The 17326-nt window shown below is 39.4% G+C and overlaps 1 protein-coding gene across 3 annotated transcripts in view; it reads left to right on the forward strand.

Annotated features, from left to right (window-relative positions):
* The window catches only part of ARL13B (ADP ribosylation factor like GTPase 13B), an 81933-nt gene that overhangs the window by 27576 nt on the left and 37031 nt on the right, over window positions 1–17326 (forward strand). For all 3 annotated transcript variants that reach the window (XM_058555629.1, XM_058555628.1, XM_058555630.1), the window contains exon 3: window positions 4404–4653. In XM_058555629.1, coding sequence (XP_058411612.1) covers window positions 4404–4653 — 250 coding nt within the window. The remainder of the gene's footprint in view (window positions 1–4403; window positions 4654–17326) is intronic.

Genomic DNA, 17326 nt, shown 5'->3' on the forward strand with positions numbered 1-17326 from the left:
GAACAGAATTAAAAGCCCAGAAATAAACCCACATCTATGGACGGCTAATCTTTGACAAAGGAGCCAAGAACACACAGTGGAGAAAGGAAAGTCTCTTCAATAAATGGTGCTGGGAAAACTGGACAGCCACATGCAAAAGAATGAAAGTAGACCATTATCTTATACCAAATTAACTCAAAATGGATTAAAGACTTGAATGTAAGACCTGAAACCATAAAACTTTTAGAAGAAAACATAGTACACTCTTTGACATTGGTCTTAGCAACATCATTTTGAATATGTGTCCTCAGGCAAGGGAAACAAAAGGAAAAACAAACAAATGGAACTATATCAAATTAAAAAGATTCTGCACAGCAAAGGAAACCATCAACAAAATGAAAAGACAGCCTACCAGTTGGGAAAAGATATTTGCAAATCATATATCCAATAAGGAGTTAGTGTATAAAGAACTCATACAACTCAACACCAAAAAAACAAACAACTCAATTAAAAAATGGGCAGAGAATCTGAACAGACATTTTTCCATAGAAGACATAAAGATGGCCAACAAGCACATAAAAAGACATTGAACATCGCTAATTATTAGGGAAGTGCAAATCAAAACTACAATGAGATATCACCTCACACCTGTCAGAATGGCTGTTATTAAAAAGACAAATAACAAATGTTGGAAAGGATGTAGAGAAAAGGGAACCCTGTACACTGTTGGTGGGAATGTAAATTGGTACAGCAACTATAAAAAACAGTATGGAGATTCCTCAAAAAATTAAGAATAGAACTGTCATATGATCCAGCATTCTACTTCTGAGTATTTATCCAAAGAACACGAAAATACTAATTTGAAAAGATATACACACTCCTATGTTCATTGCAGCATTATTCACAATACCCAAGACTTGGAAACAATCTAAATGCCCATCAATGGATGAATGGATAAATAAGATGTGGTATATATACAAAATGGAATACTACTCAGCCATAAAAAAGATGAAATCTTGCCATTTGCGACAACATGGATGGACCTTGAGGGCATTATACTAAGTGAAATGTCAGATGGAGAAAGCCAGATAATCGTATGATTTCACTCATATGTGGAAGATGAAAAACCAACAACAGACAAACACATAGTTACAGAAAACAGATTTGTGGTTACCAGAGGGGAAGGAGGGAAGGTGAAAGGGGTGAAGGGGCACATTTGTACAATGACAGGTGGCAACTAGATGTAGTCTATACACGATGTAGTCTACACAGAAGTCGAAATATGATGTACACCTTAAATTTATATAATGTTATAAACCAATGAGACCTCGATAAAACAACAAAAACTGCAGTAATAAGCAATAAAACTGCAGTGAAGCACAATAAAGTGAGGTATGCCTGTGTTACGATAGAGGGTGCGGGTGATACTGGAAGTAGGAAGGAATCATCAGAGAAGGATTTCTAGGAGTAGTTGGAACCTGAACACTTAGTCTTGAGTCTGGAAACACAGAATCAAGAGTAGGAGCCAAAGGAAAGAATAGAGAAGTGGGTTTGGGTGCTCCATGTGTCAGAAGAAACAGGCTTCTAGAGTCCTGAGGTCCTGGCTCTGCCTACCATGTAATCTTGGACAAATTACTCAGTCTGAATTGGTTTCCTGGGAACGTTGCCATCATTTTATCTGTGCTTACATCGCCCCTGCCTAGAATGTTCTCCCTTCTTTGTCATAACTTTGCAGCTTTTAAGACTTTGCTCCCATTTCACTTCCTCTCTGAAGCCTTTCTAGACCGTAACTCACCCTCCCTCCTCTTTACCCTTTTCCTCTTGAATGCCCTCTGTCTTCGTCAACCCCGGCTGCCAAAGCAGAGAACCACAGACCAGGTGGCTTAAGCAACAAACAGTTATTTCTCACAGTTCTGGAGGCTGCAGTCTGAGATCAGGGAGCTGGCGTGCGCAGGTTCTGGTGAGGGCCCTCTTCCTGGTTTACAGACAGCCGCCTTCCTACTGTGTCCTCAGGTGGTAGAAAGAGAGGAAACAGGTTCTTTTGTGTCTCTTCTTACAAGGGCAGTAATCTCATCGTGGGGGCTCCACCCTCATGACCTCACCTAAACCTAATCACCTCTCAAAGGCCCCACCTCCAAATGCCATCACATTAGGGGTTAGGGTTTCAAAATATGAGATTTAGAGAGACACAAACATGCAGTGCATGACACCTTCACACTATCCTCTCCAGACCTTTTCACAGAACATATAGGTTCTTGTGTTATTCCTGTTAATATTCTGTGTCCTTGTACTGTATATTCTTTGAGAACAGCAACCCTATGTTACTCATCTTTACATCCTAATGCCTAACCAAGTCTTGGTACTGAGTAGGCATTCTGTACATGTTAGTCCCTCATCCCTACTCCAGCACAGTTGATTTATTTTCACTGGTAATTTCCTGGGGCACCTCTCAAGTCATACTCAAAGACAGCTGCCTATTTTAACTATGGAAACCAGTTCTGGCCTGGACTAGATCCACATTTTTAAATGTCTGGTGTAATCCTGTTTTTGGGATATCAGCCTGCTTATATTGCTTCTAAACTTGCCTTTTTCTCTTTCTAGATAAGGAAGGTCTTACAAAAATGTGACTTGTAATGTGTCTGTTAACTTTCTAGAGAGCTGTGTAAACTGCACTGAAGTGCTTGCTGAAAGGGAGTACATTGCAAATCTGTTTCTCAGTATTGCTTAAGCCTGGCAGCAAATGCCATTCAGATTTGTCTTTGTAATAGCAAATGTTTTGCTGAATGTGAGAATGATAAGACCCTCTAAACCACTGTTGTTCAAGAGAGCTTTCTGCAATGATGGAAATGTTCTATATTGGCTCTGTCCGGTAGGGTGGGCCACTAGCCATTTAATTTTATTTAATTTTAATTGTTTTAAATTTAAAAAGCCTCATGTCGTATGTGTACTGTACACTGTATTGTGCGTTGTGCCTGGTATTGACCGTGCAGCGTAAACAAAGGCCAGTGATATTTAGTGTGGATTCCAGTGATGAAAAGAGAATGGAAGAGACAGGCATGAAGTTTAAACTCTTTTTCTCTTTAACCGTTGAGTCACCAGGTTCTATGAATCGTTCATGAGTTCTTTTTCCAGTCCTCTCTTTTTGTTTTCATACCTCTCTGAAAACTGGCTATCCACCTTATTTCCAGTCAGTTCTACAGACTTTAGCAAAGGTTAATCTTAATAAAGCACTACTTTAGCCACCTTGATTATTGGTCTGCTGAAATACCTCTGTGGCTCCCAGCTCTCTGTCCTGAGAACCTTGTTCAGTCTGCATTCCCCATCTTAAGGGTTTGCTCCAACCACAGTGTTCAGATTGTTCGTACTTCTTGCCTTTGCCATTTCTGTTGCTTAGTTCTCTCTTCTGCCTGTCTAAATCCTACCTAGCTTTAAGGCCTAAGTCCAGCTCCCACATGAAGTCTTTCTTGAAACCTTGTGGTCTTTTTAATCTGTTACTGTCATTACCACTCCTTGGCTGTTATATACAATCGGTACCTTCTTTGTGTTGTCATATACACGAAGTCAAAAAAATTCAATTATAAATTTATGAGAATATCCAAAAACATGTGCCTGTAGAAATAATGAAATCTACTCTTTATATTTGCAAGCTGCCCTCAAAAGTCTCTTTATTCCGGGCCGGCCCTGTGGCTTTAGCGGTTAAGTGCACGCACTCTGCTGCTGGCAGCCCAGGTTCGGATCCCGGGCGCGCACCGCTTCTCCAGCCATGCTGAGGCCGTGTCCCACATACAGCAACTAGAAGGATGTGCAGCTATGACATACAACTATCTACTGGGGCTTTGGGGGGAAAAATAAATATATAAAATCTTAAAAAAAAGTCTCTTTATTCCAGTTATGACTTAATTCAGTTAATTAAAAGAGTAGTCCTATTCTTTGTAGCTTCTCCTGTTCTATGGTTCTAAACTATTCTCTAAATGTTCAGATTTTCATTATAACTCCACAGAGGTTGTAATGGTCCCTGGGAATGGCTGTGGTGTTGAAGGGTTGGAATTTTTATTGTTTGTAACTTGGAGAGTCAATGGCCTTAAAGGCAAGAATTCACTGATTATTCATTCTACAGACACTTATTAAGTACCTGTTATGTGGTAGGCATTATTCTAGGAGCTGGGGTTATATCAATAAAAACAAACAAAAAAAGGACAGAAATCCTATCTGCATGGAGTGTAAATTCTAGTTGGATATTTTATAGTATCTACCCTTCCCCAAACCAGTGTGCTTAGATGTAATGCTGATTGTGTAAGCAAATAATAAACATTCTATTTTTTACTAAAGTCTGATGAATAATACTTTTTATGTCATTTAAGTTGTGAAGTTAATGTTATTAATTTAAAGTTTAAAGATTTTTTCTTTTATGTCGTTTGAAACAGAGTATCCTGAAGATGTAGCTCCTACTGTTGGATTTTCCAAAATTGACCTGAGACAAGGAAAGTTTGAAGTCACCATCTTTGACTTGGGAGGTGGAAAAAGAATTCGGGGAATCTGGAAGAATTACTATGCTGAGTCCTATGGGGTAATATTTGTTGTGGATTCCAGTGATGAAGAGCGAATGGAAGAGACAAAAGAGACGATGTCAGAAGTACTAAGACATCCTAGGATATCGGGAAAGCCAGTACTGGTGTAAGTAAGGTGGTGTCCTTGTAAACGTAGAGGCAGCAGCATTAACCAATAAAGAAATTTACCTAAATTACAAAATCCTGAATAAGGTAAAATACTCATGCCCTAGTGTGATAAAATGTCTGTAACTGACTGGGAGTTGTTCCTGCACAAGGCCTGTTGTGATGCGGTCTATAGGGATTCAGGGTTGAGGCTGTGTTATGAAGAAGCCTTATAATTAGATCTCCTGGGTATTCGAATATAAACTTTGTTTTATGTGATAATTTACTTTTTATCAAATTTTGCATCATGAAAAGGTCTGTTAACGAGGTTCTGGAGTGTTTTCAATGTTTTCCTCTTTTTTTTTTTATTGATGTTTTAATAGTTTATAACATTGTGAAATTTTGGGTTGTACATTTTTGTTTGTCCATCACCATATATATGTCTCCCTTCACCCTTTGTGCCCACCCCCCACCCCCATTGCCCCTGGTAACCACAATACAGTTTTCTCTGTCCATGTGTTCGTTTATATTCCACATATGAGTGAGATTGTACAGTGTTTGTCTTTCTCTTTCTGGCTTACTTCACTTAACATAATACACCCCAGGCCCATCCATGTTGTTGCAAATGGGACGATTTTGTCTTTTTTATGGCCGAGTAGTATTCCATTGTATATATATATACCACATCTTCTTGATCCAGTCGTCAGTCGAGGGACACTCAGGTTGCTTCCACTTCTTGGCTATAGTGAATAATGCTGCAGTGAAGTCACGTAGGGGTGCCTAAGCCTCTTTGGATTGTTGATTTAAGGTTCATTGGATAGATTCCCAGTAGTGGCATAGGTGGATCATAGGGCATCTCTATTTTTAATTCTTTGAGGAATCTCCATGCCATTTTCCATAGAGGCTGCACCAGTTTGCATTCCCACCAGCTGTGTATGACGGTTCCTGTTTCTCCACATCCTCTCCAACATTTGTTGTTTTTTGTCTTGGTGATTATAGCCATTCTAACGGGCGTGAGGTGATACCTTAGTGTTGTTTTGATTTGCATTTCCCTGATGATTAGTGATGTTGAACATCTTTTCAGGTGCCTATTGGCCATCTGTATATCTTCTTTGGAGAAGTGTCTGTTCATTTCCTCTGCCCATTTTTTGATTGGGTTGTTTGTTTTTTTGTTGTTCAGTTGTGTGAGTTCTTTATATATTATGGAGATCAACCCCTTGTCAGGTATATGTTTTGCAAATATTCTGTCCCAGCTGGTGGGTTGTCTGTTCATCTTGATTCTGGTTTCATTTGTCTTGTAGAAGCTCTTTAATCTGATAAAGTCCCACTTGCTTATTTTTTCTTTAGTTTCCCTAGTCTGGGTAGGCATGTCATCCGAAAAGATTCCTTTATGACCAATGTCAAATTGTGTGTTGCCTATATTTTCTTCTATGAGTTTTATAGTTTCAGGTCTCACCTTCAGGTCTTTGATCCATTTTGAGTTAATTTTTGTGAATGGCGACAGCAGATGGTCCACTTTCATTCTTTTGCATGTGGCTGTCCAGTTTTCCCAACACCGTTTATTGAAGAGACTTTCCTTTCTCCATTGTATTTCTTAGCTCCTTTGTCGAAAATTAGCTGTCCGTATATGTGTGGTTTTATTTCTGGGCTTTCAATTCTGTTCCATTGATCTGTGTGTGTTTTTGTACCAGTACCATGCTGTGTTGATTACTATTGCTTTGTAGTATGTTTTGAAGTCAGGGATTGTGATGCCTCCAGCTTTGTTCTTTTTGCTTAGGATTGCTTTAGTTATTCAGGGTCTTTTGTTGCCCCCTATGAATTTTAGTGTTCTTTTTTCTATTTCCCTGAAGAATGTCATTGGGATTCTGACTGGGATTGCATTGAATCTGTAGATTGCTTTGGTAATATAGACATTTTAACTGTGTTTATTCTTCCAATCCATGTGCATGGGATGTCTTTCCATTTCTTTATGTCATCATTGACTTCTTTCAATAGTGTCTTGTAGTTTTCATTGTATAGGTCTTTCACCTCCTTGGTAAGATTTATTCCTAGATATTTTATTCTTTTTGATGCAATTGTAAATGGTATTATCTGTTTGAGCTCTCTTTCTGTTAGTTCATTATTAGCATACAGAAATGCAACTGATTTTTGTAGATTGATTTTGTACCCTGCGACTTTGCTGTAGTTGTTGATTATTTCTAATAGTTTTCCAACGGATTCTTTAGGGTTTTCTATATATAAAATCATGTCATCTTCAAATAGTGAGAGTTTCACTTCTTCGTTGCCTATTTAGATTCCTTTTATTCCTTTTTCTTGCCTAATTGCTCTGGCCAAAACCTCCAGTACTATGTTGAATAGGAGTGGTGAGAGTGGGCAACCCTGCCTCATTCCTGTTCTCAGAGGAATGGCTTTCAGTCTTTCCCCGTTGAGTATGATGTTGGCTGTGGGTTTGTCACAAATAGCCTTTATTATGTTGAGGTACTTTCCTTCTATACCCATTTTGTTGAGAGTTTTTATCATAAATGGATGTTGTATCTTGTCAAATGCCCTCTCTGTGTCTATTGAGATGACCATGTGGTTTTTATTCTTTGTTTCGTTGATGTGGTGTATCACGTTGATTGATTTGCGGATGTTGAACCATCCCTGTGTCCCTGGTATAAATCCTACTTGATCATGATGTATGATCTTTTTAATGTATTGCTGTATTCGGTTTGCCAATATTTTGTTGAGGATTTTTGCATCTATGTTGATCAGCGATATTGGCTTGTAATTTTCCTTCTTTGTATTGTCTTTGTCTGGTTTCGGTATCAGGGTGATGTTGGCCTCATAGAATGATTTAGGAATTGTTCCATCTTCCTCTATTTTTTGGAATTGTTTGAGAAGGATAGGTATTAAATCTTCTTTGAATGTTTGGTAAAATTCACCAGAGAAGCCATCTGGTCCTGGACTTTTATTTTTTGGGAGGTTTTTGATTACTATTTCAATCTCTTTACTTGTGATTTGTCTATTCAGATTCTCCATATCTTCTTGGTTCAGTTTTGGGAGGTTGTATGAGTCTAAGAATTTATCTATTTCTTCTAGATTGTCCAATTTGTTGGCATATAATTTCTCATAGTATTCTCTTGTAATCCTCTGTATTTCCCTGGTATCCGTTGTAATTTCTCCTCTTTCATTTCTAATTTTATTTACTTGAGCCTTTTCTCTTTTTTTCTTAGTAAGTCTGGCTAAGGGTTTGTCAATTTTGTTTATCTTCTCAAAGAATCAACTCTTTGTTTCATTAATCCTTTCTACTGTTTTTTTGGTCTCAGTTTCATTTATTTCTGCTCTGATTTTTATTATTTCTCTCCTGCTGACTTTAGGCTTTGTTTGTTCTTCTTTTTCTAGTTCTGTTAGGTGTAATTTAAGGTTGCTTATTTGGGCTTTTTCTTGTTTGTTAACGTGGGCTTGTATCGCTATGAGTTTCCCTCTCAGGACTGCTTTTGCTGCATCCCATATGGTTTGGTATGCCATATTTTCATTTTCGTTTGTTTCCAGATAGTTTTTGATTTCTCCTTTAATTTCATCAATGATCCATTGGTTGTTCAGTAGCATGTTGTTTAATCTCCACATTTTTGTCTTTCCCAGTTTTTTTTCATGGTTGATTTCCAATTTCATAGCATTATGGTCTGAAAAGATGCTTGTTATGATTTCAATCCTCTTAAGTTTATTGAGTCTTGCTTTGTTTCCCAACATATGGTCTATCCTTGAGAATGTTCCATGTGTGCTTGAGAAGAACGTGTAGTCAGCTGTTTTTGGATGGATTACTCTGTATATGTTTACTAGGTCCATCTTGTCCAGTTTTTCATTTAAGTCCACTATTTCTTTATTGATTTTTTGTCTGGATGATATATCCACTGATGTAAGTGGGCTATTAAGATCCCCTGCTATTATTGTGTTATTGTTAATGTCTCCTTTTAGGTTTGTTAATAGTTGCTTTATGTACATTGGTGCTCCTATGTTGGGTGCATATATATTTATAAGTGATATGTCTTCTTGGTGGAGTGTCCCTTTTATCATTATTTATTTCCCTTCTTTGTCTCTCTTAACCTGTTTTATCTTGAAGTCCACATTGTCTGATATGAGTATGGCTACATCTGCTTTCTTTTGTTTGCCATTAGCTTGGAGTATTGTCTTCCGTCCTTTCACTCTGAGCCTGTGCTTGTCTTTAGAGCTGAGATGTGTTTCCTGGAGGCAACATATCGTTGGGTCTTGCTTTTTAATCCATCCTGCCACTCTGTATGTTTTGATTGGAGAGTTCAATCCATTTACATTTAGGGTAATTATTGATATATGAGGGCTTAATGTTGCTGTTTTGTCACTTATTTTTCAGTTCTTTTGCATTTCCTTTGTTTCTTGTCCCATTTGTTTCGGACTGCCAATTCAGTTTGGTTCTTCTGTCTTATGACTCTTGTGGTTTTCTCTTTGTTTATCATATGTGATTTTGTTTTGATTATTTGTTTAGTGGTTACCTTGAAGTTTGTATAAAAAATCTTGTGTATGAGATAGTCCACTATCTGATGGCCTCCTATTTCCTTATACTAAGTCAATTCAATCACTTTCCTCTTCCCCTTCTAAGTCGTTCTTGTTATACCTTATTCTATCTTGTGTTGTGGGTGTGTGTTTACAGTGATGAGGTTAAATTTATTTTTGGTGAATTCCTTCCTTTGATCTTTGATTTTGGTATTTAAGTGGTTGCTAACCTATTCCGGTAAAGATCAACTATTTTTCTGAGTTTGTCTACCTATTTTTCTCCTTGCTCCAAGCTTTGTATTCCCTTTCTCTTCTTTTTTTCAGGCATGAGGGCCTTCTTGAGCATTTCTTATAATGGGGGTCTCGTGGCCATGAACTCCCTTAGCTTTTGTTTATCTGGGAAAGTTACTATTTCTCCATCATATTTGAAGGAAATTTTTGCTGGATAGAGTATTATTGGCTGAAAGTTTTTGTCTTTCAGTATTTTGAATATATCATTCCAGTCTCTCCTAGCCTGTAAAGTTTCTGTTGAGAAATCCACTGAGAGCATGATGAGAGTTCCTTTGTACGTTATTTTTTGTTGTTGTCTAGCTGCCCTTAATATTGTTTCTTTGTCATTGACTTTGGGCAGCCTTACCACTACATGTCGTGGAGTGGGCCTTGCCTGTTGACATATTTAGGTGATTTATTGGCTTTGCTTACTGGTATTTCCTGCTCCTTCCCCAGGTTTGGGAAGTTCTCAGCTATTATTTCCTTGAATAGGCTCTCTGTTCCTCTTTCCCTCTCTTCTCCCTCAGGAATACCTATAATTCTTATGTTACATTTCCTAATAGAGTCAGATATTTCTCGGAGACTTTCTACATTTCTTTTTAGTCTTAGTTCTCTCTCCTTTTCCATCTGGAGCGTATCTGTATTCCTGTCCTCTGTAATGCTAATTCTTTCCTCCATATTGTCAGCTCTGTTCTTTAAAGATTCCAGATTCTCCTTTATCTCCTCCATTGTGTTCTTCATCTCCATCAGTACTGATTGGTTTTTCTTTATGATTTTTTTGTGATTTCTTCACAAAATCTCTTTTGTGAAGAAACTCCTAATCTCATTGACTTGTTTGTCTGTGTTTTCTCGTATTTTGTTGAGTTTTTTTATGATAGCTGTTTTGAAATCTCTGTCATTTAGGTTATGGATTTCTGTGTCATCAGGGTTTTCTGGGTGCTTGTCATTTTCCTTCTGGTCTGGTGATTTCATGCACCTTTGCATTGTGGCTCCTGTTTTGGCTTTGTTTTTCCTCATCCTGGAAATATCTGGTTGCAATTTCCACCCGCCACCACCGTGTGGGGGTAAAGGGCTGTGTAATCTGAGGCCCCTGCGCTCTGCCTTGGCTGTTTGCTGTAATCCGCCAGCCACTTGGTCTGGTCTGGTTGGCTGAGCTGCAGTGTCTGGCTGGTGGTGGGGGGTGCTCTCTCTATTGCCTGCTGAGTTCCTGGCATGGTGGGCTTCTCGCTTGCCCCTTGTTATCCGCTCTCCTGGGGTGCTCAGATGTTGATGGTAGCCCTGTGGCTCTTCTGAGTTCTCCGTGCGGGAGTTTCCCACTGGCTGAGAGAGCCTGAAGAGCTAGGGTTTCCCCCGCAGAGGGCTGCCCCTCGCCCCTCTCTGGGAGCCATGGGGACCGGGATCACTGATCTGATAGGGAGGGAGAGGAATTCTCTTACCTCTCCCCACTTCCTCCAGGGGCCCAGCATGTTCCATTCTCTGATGTGCAGCAGTGTGGATCTTTCTGACCTTGCTTTTCACTGTCTAGGATTCCGTTGTTGGTCTGTGACTGTTCCTTTTGTTGTATCTTATGAGGAGAAGAGTTTACAGGAAAGCTCACTCCGCCTGACTGACGTCACTCTCCAATGTTTTCCTCTTTTAATAATGTATTTATGTTTTGCCTTTGTCCTTTTTTCTTGAAGAGTATTCTTGTTTGAAAGTTATTCAAATGGTTTATTCTTCTAATGCCACATTGATTTCTCAGTTTTTACTTCTGTATTTCTAAATTGAACGTGTGGTTTGTGTCATTGTCAACCTAGTTCTACGCTTGTGTCATTTTGTCCTGTTGCCTAGGACTTGAGCCCATCCTGCCCTCCTAGCATTTCTGCAGAGCAAACACCAGAGGGCGCCAGAGACATAGTGCCGTGAAAGCAGTTTACGCTGCTCTTCGCAGTGGAGGAAGCCGAGTGGGTGCCCTTGTCTTCTTGTTCCTTTCCCTCATTCTCGTGATTCACGAGGTTAAATGAGAAATTGTGAGCAGAGTTTCACAGCGGTCCTCAGTCGTAAATGAACATTTTTAAATGAGGCAGTTTGGAAGCTCTGATTACAAAATGAAAGACGTTATTGCATCATATATTGGTAAAGGTTATACTGTTTAATTTTTATTTAACCAATTAGAGAAGTTATTTGATTAATATAATCAATTCTCACCTTTACTGAATCTGAAGGAAACTGGAATAGACATATATACGACCAGTGAACTTTGTTGAAGCCCATAGGCTAAATTAGTTCTTGTAAATGCTAAAGCAAGAACCAGTGACTTCTAAAGTAAAAAGTATTAATGACTGATGTTCATTTGTAAAATGATTGTGTGCTTTTTTTTTTAAGCTAATAGTCATTTATTTAATTTATTCTTTTATGCATTTATTCATTCATTCATGCTTTAATTCAACAAATATTTATTGAGCATCCACTATGTGCCAGACATTGTTCTGGTGATTGTTTTTGTTCCCCAAAATGATAAAAATCCATGTATGACCTCAGAAGTTCACATTCTAGGGGCGAGACATACAATAACCTATCTCGTACATTAGGTGATAAGCATATTGAAAACAAAGCAGGTCAAAGAAGATTGGAAATCTTGTGGTGGTGGTGACAGGGACATGCTACTCTTATAATTAGGATAATCCTAGTGGGTCTTATTGAGAAGATGGCATTGAGGTGAGAGAGTCAGTCACACACACGAGTGTGGGAGAGCCGAGGCGGGGTGTGCAGTTCACGTGACCACAGTGGGTGAGAGTCAGTCCTGCACACGAGTGTGGAAGAACCGAGGCAGGGCGTGCAGTTCACGTGACCACAGTGGGTGAGAATCAGTCACGCACACGAATGTGGAAGAGCCGAGGCGGGGCGTGCAGTTCACGTGACCACAGTGGGTGAGAGTCAGTCACGCACACGAGCGTGGGAGAGCCGAGGCGGGGCGTGCAGTTCACGTGACACAGTGGGTGAGAGTCAGTCACGCACACGAGCGTGGGAGAGCCGAGACGGGGCGTGCAATTCACATGACACAGTGGGTGAGAGTCAGTTCTGCACACGAGTGTGGGACAGCCGAGGCGGGGCGTGCAGTTCACGTGACCACAGTGGGTGAGAGTCAGTCACACACACGAGTGTGGGAGAGCCGAGGCGGGGCGTGCAGTTCTAGAGAGATTACTACAGAGATTACTGAGCAATGAGATAACTGTCAACAAGATGTCTGCTTTCTGTTGTGTCACCTCTCTCAGCTGGTGAATTTCCAGAATAGAAAAGAACAACCACCCACACCTAGGATGATTGCTTCAACATTACAATTTCATAGTCAGTGAGAGCTCGCAAAGACATGAGAATTATTATGGAGAGTGTAATATGTTTATGAAATATAGCATGGTTTGCCATGTGACCAATTTTTCTCATGGGAGTTTTACAACCATAGAGTTCTTATTAATAAAGGTAAACTGCTTTTTGAAATGACGTGCTTCAAAAATATAAAATGTACAAAAAAGTACACATTCTTAATAAATTTAGAAGATGTAGGAAAGAATGAGTTAAAAAAAAGAAAAAACTTGACCTCCCATGCAGAGCCAACCATTGCTAACGTTTTGATGAATTTCCTGTGCATATTTTTATAAACCAAGTAATATATGCAGTGTTCACCTAATATATAAAATTTTGTATCCCACCCTTTTTGTATGTTTATAAATCCCTCTTGAATATCTACCCAAGCCCCATATTTGGAAGTTCTCCTGTTTACCTTTTTCTGTGACCTACAGTTAAGTTTCCTTATTGATGTCACTGTGGTAACATCATTTGCGTCTCTTTACTCCTCTCCATTCCCTTTGATGTTACTTGCTTTCACCCCTTTTTCACTTCTCCCCTGTGTTCCTGATGACAACAGTATCCTAAGCAGTCCCCCTGCCTGTCCTCCAAGCTCTGCTCTACATTGCTAGCAGGAGCCCTTTTCTTTCTTTGATGTTTTTCAAATTACAAAACTGGTACATGCTTAAACAAGACAAATAATGCAAGAATGTATAAAGAATTGGAGAGCTCTTTATAAAATGCAAATTGTATCATTTTGCTATTCCTCTGCTTAAAGTCCTTGAGGTTGCCTTCATAGCTCCATGCAGACAGGAAATTCTGTTTTTTAACTGATATAACCCTAGCACATAATATGTATGACATTCAAAAGTCCACTGGATGATAAGTGGGCCGGGCCTCCAGCAGAACCTGCTAAGCTTAGTGCTGAGGGCCAGTGGGTTAGGAGGCAGGCTGCATTGTTGACACAGCTGCTTCCGTTCTGCCCACAGACTTCTGGACCTCTCATCTGCTACATTCAATTACAGATCTCGTTTCTCCTGTTTACCCCTTGTCTGAGCCTACACTAGTTGATTTAGGACCCACAAAGCCTCTCAGAACTCACTTCAACACCTAGATAACTTTCTCTTCCCACCTTCTAATAATGAGCAAACAGAAAACAACAACACTCCTCTGAGAAGATTCAGTTATTCAACAGAAGGAAATAAACCTGAAGAATTAGAATCTTGTCCATAACCAGAAAATTACAGCTTAATAGAGCTGGATTCCTTCATGCTATGGGAAGCAGGGTAGGTGACCACCGTGTCAGGTCCTGGACAACCTCTGGCTCTGCACACCAGCCTGACAGCAAGTGTCCTTGCAAGTAAAGCCTCAGCCAGATTTCACTTTATGTCACAGACTTGAGGGTTCTCTTGAGGGTCAGAATCACAGAACATCAACAGTCTTCTGTGTTTTGTTAGCTCAGAAGTTCTGTTTGGCAGTTCTATAGCATTTACTACTTAATAAGCATAATATTTTAATTAAAATCTCTGAAATAAGTGGTGAAAAGTTGGAAAACCAGGGGTTAAGAGAGAAGAGGGAGAGTCTGGAAGCTGGATTCTAAGAACTCGTGTGAATTTGTCCATGACCCTGGCAAGTCACTGTGCTTGTTTGGACCTAGGGGTTAAAAGCTTCGTCTAGAATGAAAGTAGCCATACAATAGTGTCATTCTGCGTTTGTATTCAGCTACATATGATCATGTGAACCATGCTGTAGCCTCTCTCAAGAATCCATTTCAGTAAAAAGTAAAAGTGATTTGTATTCCTTCCAAAGAGAGTAAAAATAGATGCCATGCAAACGTTCTGCTCTGTAATCATGTTAACCTATTTATTTACCTAGAAAGTCTTTCTTTTTCTATCGTATCTACTATAGAGATTAACTTTAACCTATGCTCTGATTAACTATGGATGCTCTCTCTACATGTCTTCTCTCTAGTATAGTTGTGCAAGTTGGCCTCAGACAGAGAGTAAATGACCCTTCCTTTTTTGTGGTTGAATCTTCTAGTACCTATAACTGGAATAACTCTGGAGAGCCACAGGCTAAAATTTCCTCCCAGGATAATAACAATTCTACTTGTGTTAGCACACTTGAACTCTTGGGAAGGTGCCACTTGCTCATTACATACTGTCTGCTTTTCTGTGGAGTTGTATGACCTAACAACTTTTGGCCAAACCTCTCAAATTGGATGCTTCAGAGCAAAAGTGATAAGTATAGAGGAGTTTCACTCAGGGAGGAAAACATAATACCTCTAACACAATCTTACTTGGTATTATGAACATTTAAAAAAAAAAAAAGTTTTTTGACCTAGAGGTCTTTGCACTATGGATGACCTCCCAGGACCCTCTGAAATCACATACACAATTCTGAGTGCATGTGCATTTTTCTTGGGAGCAGATCTTAGCTCTCATCAAATTCCTAAAGGATTTCATGACCAAAAAGGTTAAAAACCACCGCAGTGGGTTTCCATATTAGGAGAAACAATAACCAAGCTTTTTTTATTGCTTTTTCAATATGGGATTTTTGTCTCCAGCCTTTATATGCCTACTTGACTCACCTTTCTTCTAGCCAGTGTTACAGGAAAATGTTAGTTTGCAAGTTTCTTTGAGTCATATTCTTTATTATTGGTGCCCAGGGGTAGTTAACTAGGTTATAGATTATCCTAATACTGTCATTAGAATTTGAGTCAAATGTACTTTTACCAAGTTAGATCTTTAAATAATAAATAGGAGAACTTGGGTTCTTTTTAGAATACTGGAAACCCACAAGTGTGGAAGTATGGACTACCCATGTCACTTAATCACTTGATCCTTAGACAAAGTGGTGAGTCCTCTCGTTTACTATTTTCACCATCTGAAACCCCTACTCACTGTATATATAGGGCCCATTGGCTTAAGATTTCTCTTCTTTCAATGGAACCATTCTGAGCTGTCATCTTCATCGACCTTATTTAGTTAGACTCTTGACTCACCTCCAGACTTCCTACAGAGGGCTTCCTTTTTGTCTCTGATGGCATCCAGCTTCACTCAGCAGCTGTAGTTCACAGTGAGCTTCTCAGCTGGTTGACATCCTGGGTAGTTTATGCCCGAAGATCCTGTAGAGGTTCCCATCCTCCCCCTCCCCCACCTCAACACACTATTTAAAAACTAATAACAGTCTAGCCCCGTGGCCTAGTGGTTAAGTTTGGTGTGCTCCATGTCAGTGGCCCAGGTTTGGTTCCCAGGCGTGGACCGATACCACTTGTCAGTGGCCATGCTGTGGCAGCGACCCACACACAAAATAGAGGAAGATTGGCAACAGATGTTAGCTCAGGGCCAATCTTACTCAGCAAAAAAGAAAAACCTGCTGGCAGCGTTGTTGGGCAGTAAGATGTTGTCTCGGGACCACCTGCATCAGCAGCAGCCCAGACCTCCTACGTTGTTGGGTGCCAGGGATGCTTCCAGTTGTTTCACAGCTTCTCCAGATCATTCTGTTGCACAGCAAACATTAAGAACTGCTGGTGTGGGGGAAGCGTGGGCTGTGGAGTCAGACAGGCCTTGGATGTGTCACTTAATCCTTCTGAGCTTCTGTGTCTCCTCTTGTAAATAAGGATTTTAATACCTGTGTGTCATGTGAATTCCCAGTAATGTTTAAGGCAGCTGGTGCAGTGCTCTACCAGTGTTCTGCTGGTGTGATGTGGATATGAACAATTATTGTTGATGATATGCCGTGTCCACGTGGAGATGAATTAGGAGAGCCAGTTTTAAAGTGTCTCATCATATGAATTCAGGCTACATGAAGCTTTTGATTACAGAATCTAAGTTTAGTAGTTTAGTAGGTAAGATTATGAGCCCAAGTGCTCACAGTAATTTTTATTATTTTATTATAGGATACTACTAAAACCAGAAGATTCCTAATATTGTGCCTCTAATTCTTAAGAATTTTTTCCTGAAGGTAGTAATTTTAAGGAAAAAAATACTACTTTTAGTGCCTATTGTGTGAATAAAATATACAAAATGTTCAACAACTAATCAGTTAAATATCATGTTGTTTTTGTTGCTTAGGTTAGAGTGATACTAATTGGTTTTAAAATATAACAGTGAAAATTGTATGTGATACATGGCTTTGCTATGAATCTGAGCTTAAGTCTTACTTTAAAAGCACTAGGTGCAGATATAATAGAAAATTACTATTTTACAAATCCATCTGGATATAATTATGCTAATTAATATTAAATAGTACTTAATATTCTCAGTTTTCATGATAAACAATTTAGGAGCAACTATAAACAAGCATCAGTAAGGCACTAGGTAGAAGGATATGGCACAATCTCAGAGAGGACAGAAAACATATGTCTACCTCAGACTTACGTGGCTCACAAAGCCTTAAATCTAGCCCTGCTGACTGGTCTTAACCTCCCCTCTTACCTCACAGCCCATTTCCCACCCTGATAAGCTGTGCTGCTCATTTTTCTTTGAATGGAGTAAGTTATAACCTCCTCAGGGTCTTTGTACTGTTTGTTTTCTGTTCCTGGAATATACCCTCCCTTGTCCTCACCATTCAAATCTTCACTTGTATTC

Source organism: Diceros bicornis, chromosome 15, assembly GCF_020826845.1.
Source record: "Diceros bicornis minor isolate mBicDic1 chromosome 15, mDicBic1.mat.cur, whole genome shotgun sequence".
Taxonomy (NCBI): Eukaryota; Metazoa; Chordata; class Mammalia; order Perissodactyla; family Rhinocerotidae; genus Diceros; species Diceros bicornis.